The sequence below is a fragment of the Muscardinus avellanarius genome (assembly GCF_963383645.1).
Source record: "Muscardinus avellanarius genome assembly, chromosome: 10".
NCBI lineage: Eukaryota > Metazoa > Chordata > Mammalia > Rodentia > Gliridae > Muscardinus > Muscardinus avellanarius.
In genome coordinates, this window is record NC_137796.1 from 73,655,070 (window position 1) to 73,661,091 (window position 6,022).

General features: G+C 53.2%; 1 protein-coding gene across 1 annotated transcript in view; it reads left to right on the top strand.

Annotated features, from left to right (window-relative positions):
- The window catches only part of SDK1 (sidekick cell adhesion molecule 1), a gene marked incomplete at both ends in the record, with an annotated part of 886,211 nt that extends 880,864 nt beyond the window's left edge, over window positions 1-5,347 (top strand). The window contains one exon of the mRNA XM_080702238.1: window positions 5,093-5,347. Within this exon, the coding sequence (XP_080558364.1) occupies window positions 5,093-5,347 (255 nt within the window). The remainder of the gene's footprint in view (window positions 1-5,092) is intronic.
- Window positions 5,348-6,022: the final 675 nt, after the last annotated feature.

The window sequence follows — 6,022 nt, forward strand, 5'->3', positions numbered from 1 at the left end:
AATAAACCAAATGTTAGGATAAGGAGGAACAGCACCCTTTGCCCGGGTTCAAGTCAATGGCTTCATGCAGTGCGGACACAGGTTAAAACCTGGGACAGAGCCCTTTCCCCCAGCACGTCCTCTCCACCAGAGCCCAGGAATGAGGAGTCAGACACCCTACTGAGTCTCTGCTGGGACTCTTCTGAGAAGCTAATATTTCACTAGGAAAATAGCAGCAGCATCCTTTCCTCCCCTGGGCATTTTTAAACCATTTGCAGAAATACTGCCAAAGTGAAAATTCTGCAAAGGAGCTCTCGGGGGCACAGGGGCTGCCGGGTCGGAGCTGCTGGGCATCCTGCCGCAGGTGTCACGTGACTCCGGCCGGGTGGAGAGGGTTCATCACGGTTTCCCCACGTGGCTGCTTATGGGTTTGATCAGGACTGCTGTTCAAACTGCATGTTCAAAATTGCTTTTGAAATCCAAAGAAACCGATTTCAAAATCCCTCCAGCTTCCACCAACTTAGGCCAACCCCTTTTACCTAATTAAGTCTTTAATAATGCTTGAGACGCTTTCATCTTGCCAGTCTCGCACCCCAGTGCTGTGATGATCTCCCTCGGAGCTGCTGGCCAGGCCCCCGTGCACCTTCCGGGGCTCTCACAGTCAGCCCGACGCCACATCCAATCACTGTCCATCCTCCTTCGGTTTCCTGGGAAACCAACACACACTGCGACTTCACATCACATGGGAAACTAAAAAAATAAAAAATAAAAAGGCCTGCAGCATTTTCTTTTTGTCAATAATTCTCACTCACTAAAATACATCCCCATTAAAAAATAATAATGTCATATAAACAATAAACAGAGCAAGCCGCAGGAGGAGGGATGGCGTTTTAATGCTGCCCTTTATCAGGGACCAGCAGCAAGGTCTGAGCAGGAGCCAGAGGTCCGGCTTTCAGCTCTAGCTCTGCTGCCATCTGCTTGACACATGTCCCCGGGGACTTTCTCATCGCTCCTTCCCAAATGGAGAGCAAGACGCAAAGGAAGCCTCTCTCTCAGCAACTTGCTGCGTGATGTTTTGGATGCCAATGACAGACAGCAGGCATGAAATCGAAGCCAGGCGTGGTGATGGTACGTGCCTGTAATCCCAGCACTTGGGCGGCTGAGACAGGAGGATGTGGGTTCAAGACCAGCCTCGGCAACTTAACGAGAGCCTATTTCAAAATAAAATATTTTGTAAAAAGGGGGGCTGGGGTGTAGTGTGGAGATAGAGCACCCCCGAGTTCAATCCCTAGTACCAATAATAATAATAATAATAATAACAAAAGGAATGAAATCAAGTCACAGAGGGACAAATGTGTTAGCCTCTGCTGGGGACTCCGACATGAAAGCGCCAGACTGGCTCCCTGAAACAAGGGAAAAAGAGCTGTTTTTCTTGACTGCTTGCAGGCGTGGGCCTCGGGACGATGCCCTGAGGAGCCAAGTGACAGCATCTAATGACACACCTCATCCTGGCCGAGGGTGGAGAAGGAGGCATGTTTGGTGTCTGGCAGAGTTTAAGATGGGACTTTTCAATAGCTGTCGGGCCATCCACCAAAGCCCAGGGGCGCACTGGCCCTCTGTCCCTACAGGCTTCATTGTGCTCTCTCAGATGGCTTTCGGGACCACTTGGATGAGTCAGGTGGTTGACTCATGGGACACTCAAGGATTCCAGCCACCCAGTCCTATTCCCCACCGAGAGCCCCTCCCTTACAGATGCTCTGTGAAGACACCCAGGGCAAGACACTGACTGGCTCAGTGCAAGTCACATGCCTACCCATAAACCAATCGCTGTCTTCTGAGGGAAGAGCCATTAGCCCGTGGAACAAGAAAGGGCGGCTTCGCTGGGCCTAGCACACGCTTGTAATCCCAGCATCGAGGAGGCTGAGACAGGACGATCACGGTTTGCCACCAGCCTCGGCTACTTAGGATTTTTGCAATTCAGTGAGAACTTGTTTCAAAACAAAAAATACGGCTGGGGTGTAGCTCAGAGGTAGAATACTCCCGGGTTCCATCCCCAGTACCACAAAAAAGGAAGGAAGGAAGGAAGGAAGGAAGGAAGGAAGGAAGGAAGGGAGGGAGGGAGGGAAGAAAGGACTGCTTCCTTCCAAAAAGAGGTCCAGACCCGACACCAATGCTGGGACATCCCAAGCACTGCAATCACCCCAATTGTGTCTGCAGCCACGACTTTTTCTCAGCATCCACATTTGTCACAGACCTCTCGATATTGTAGCACATTTAGACCTTTGGTCGATGAAAAACCTCACAGTGAATGTGAGAGGTCTTGAATGAAAGGATAGTGTGTGTATGTTTGGGGGGCAGTCCTGGGAGATTCAACCCAGGGACACTCTACCTCTGATCCACCCCTCCAGCCCCTTTTTTATTTTTTATTTTGAACATGGTCTTGCTAAGTTTCCAGGGATCTTGCTAAGTTGCTGAGACGGGCCTCAAACCTACAATCCTCCTGTCCCAGCCTCCCAAGTACAGGGATTATTTCCTCCAACCCTGGCTGAGATACCCAAGTGAGTGCATCCCGGTTCGGCCCCACCTGTGTGATCCAGGATGGTCACGTGCTCTTGTAGATCTTGGTCCTTAGATCGATCAAATCCAGGTGTTCCCTGTCACCTTTTCCCACCAGTACTCGAGTGGCTAGGTTGAACAGGGAGGCCCCAGTGCACCTGAGGATGAGGCCCAAAGGCGAAGGTAGCATCTCACATTCCATCTTCAGCTGATGATAACTTTAACCCCAGTTTATGGAACCACCCTCAGCCATTGCTAACCTCCTGCAAGCTTCGCTTAAACTTAGGGGAATTTAGAATCGAGCTCGCTGCCTGGAGATGTGTAGACTCAATTCAGGACCAACACCACCGAGTCTCACAGCTTCTCTGGGATGATCTCTGTTCCCTTTTCTCTGGTCTTAGTTTACACAGAGCTTTGCCTTGTAAGCCAGCTGCGGGCCCCTAGGAGACAGATGGAGAGTACATCTCAAACAGCAGCCACAGTACACGTGCCTGATCTCTTGTTGGAAACCCTTGTGGCCACAGACAAACTTCAGAATTCAGCTTTGCTCGGGTCGGGACTGTATCACAGATGTTATGCCACACTGACTGTACAATCCGCTGGTGCTCTGCGACCCAAGATATGAGTGTTTTAGCAGCAAAACATGAGAAGTCAGGCTCAACGACTGCACACCAGTTTAACGAAGGGGTCGCTGCCAGCCTGGCTCCACGAAGGTCAGGCTTTGCCACCAAATGAGTTACCCAGACCCAGCAAGGTGCCGCACAACTTGGGAGTACTTGGGAGGCTGAGATGGGAGGGCCACAGGTTCCAGTCCAGCCTCAGCAATTTAGTGAGACCTTCAGCAACTTAGCAAGACCCTGCTTCAAATTTATAAAAGCACTGGGGATGTAGAGGTTGGAGGGAGAATGTTCCTGGGTTTATTCCTCAATACCAAAAAGATAAGAGAGTTACCCAGAGTTTCTGGCTTTCAGAATATTGTGGGTTCGGGGGGTTGTAGGTCAGGATTAGGGAGTTGTGGTTGGTCAGATGTGACGGGATTAAGTTCTGGTCCATGAGACACAAAATCCTCAGGGGTTTGAGCTCAGGTGTGACTCCTCCCTGCTCAGCTCACTGAGCCCGGTCTGTTCAGCCACGAAGTGGAATCAATAACACCCACATCCTGGACACTGTGGCTGCAGAGACTTTGAGAGAAGATTAATCTGGTGTGTAACAAGCAGTCACTAAAAAGAAGCCGCTGTGTGCTTACCGTCGGGATTAGAGTCCAGAGAAGCCCGGTGCCCTCTGCATCTGGGGCTGATGTAGCCCTGCATGTGAATGAGCTCAGACCAGTAAAAAGCAGAGGAAACACAGTTGTGCTTCACTGCACAGGACACACGCTTTGCACTCACTGTCCCCAGAAGTCCCAGCTCTGTGACTCACAGTTACTTCAGTGTGAAAATTCCACTCAGAGCTTGATTTTCAGCATGTGTCCTAACCTCCCAGGATACTCTGGCTCTACTCTGAATCTCGGGGTGTCCCTGTGATATGGAGGCCAGCAGCCCCTTCCAGGACATGGACACAGGCTCCAGGGTGGACAGCTCGTCCTGGGTTGGAGCTGCTGCGGGGCGCTGGTACGGGCCATTCTCCCTCAGGTACTGGGACTCCCAGGTGAGGGAGAGCAGCCTCTCTCTGGAACCGCGCACCCACCCCCGGCCCCTGGTGCTCTCCTGGCTCCCCGTGTGAGTGGTGCAGATGCCCTGTGTAAACAGGAAGGCAACAGCTGCCCACCGCAGCCCCACCCCGCCCAGAGGGTGCAGGCCCCACTCCCACACCTGGCACTAGGTTGGCACTTTTCTGTTTATAAGTATTTAGTGGGTGTGGTGGCTGCCTGTAATCCCAGTACTTGGGAGTCTAAAACAAGAGGATCACAGGTTCGAAGCCAGCCTCAGCAACTTAGCAAGACCCTGATTCAGAATAAAACAGGGCTGGGGTGTAGTGTGGAGACAGAACGTACCTGGGTTCCATTCCCAGAAAAGAGGAAGAAGGGAGGGAGGGGGGGGAAAGGAATGAAGGCAGAACACAGAACACATAGGCTAAGAGTTCCCAGTGAGAGCTGCTACCTTAGTTTGTAAAAGGAACAGAGACCCCTCAAGGGGTCCCAGCCTCAGACACCTCCGGGTGCCCAATGCAATTTTTCCTGAGCTGACTAAGGAACGACGGGGTGCTCAGCCCTTGGGGACTGTGGATGGAGACCTCAGGCAAACGTGTCTGGGTGTCTGACCTGCTCCCCATTGAGGTGTCTGTGGGTGTGACCCTATTTTGCCAGGGAAGGCCACCGAGGGCCCCTCCCTACCTCCACAGGGCTCCAGACCCCTCTTTCTGGTCCAACCAGGGACCTACTCTACATCTTGGTCTCTCTGCAGACCACAGGCTGGGCCTTTCGAGTTCCTACAGGAGTTTTGTGTCCCGCACCCTAAGAACAGAGGAGTATCCCTCGGGCACCCTGCAGACCCATTCCAGGGTGGGGTGCGCATAGACTTCCCCGGCTGTGCAGGCTCACACGGTGCCTCTCCCTCAGGCCTCCGACTCGGACTACGAGGACGCGCTGCCCAAGCACTCCTTCGTCAACCACTACATGAGCGACCCCACCTACTACAACTCCTGGAAGCGGCGGCCCCCCGCCGCCACCCCGCACAGGTACGAGGCGGTGACCGGGGCCGAGGCGGGCCCGCACCTGCACACGGTCATCACCACGCAGAGCGCGGGCGGCGTCTACACGCCCGCCGGCCCCAGCGCCCGCACCCCGCTCACCGGCTTCTCCTCCTTCGTGTGACGCCCGCGCCCCGTCGGGGTGGAGCCGTTGCGGACCTTCCGGAGTCTATTTTTGTTAAGACAATCAACTCCAATAACTGAGCTGAAGTTTTTGTTGAAAGAAAAAGAAACAATTCTGATAAGCGATGATTTTACCTACACGTGAACACTAGATTTCAATTAGGAAGGTTTTTTTAATGGCTTTTTGTAACATCGCTGCAGGAAGCAGGTTTCTTTGTTTTCTTTTCTTTTTAAGAGAAGGTGTATCTCCCTGATGCCATGGCTTGGCACCGCCCCAGCCCCGGGCTTCTCCATCCTCCAGACCAACTGCGGAGGGAGAGGGGCAGGAGAGCGGAGGGTCCTGCGTGGCTCCCGGCCTCTGGCCTCTGCCTCTCTACCTCCTTTTCCGAGAACCAGCCGGCTTGGGTTCTTCTCCGTCTTAGGACAACTTTCAGGCCCTTTGCTCACTCCTGGGGTTGGGAGAGCAAACGCTTTTCCGTGGGCTCAGAGCATTGGGACCCCCCTCCACCCAGTTCCGAGATATTCTCACTGGGCCGTTTGCAGGCGAGGAATCAGCTTTAAGGGTTCGGGCCAGCAATGGGGAGGCCCGCTCTGGCCCACCGGTGGCTCCGTGGTGTCTGGGCGCTCTGTGGTAACATTTCTGGGGCTTTCCTTTCTTCCTTTCTCCCGTTCTTTC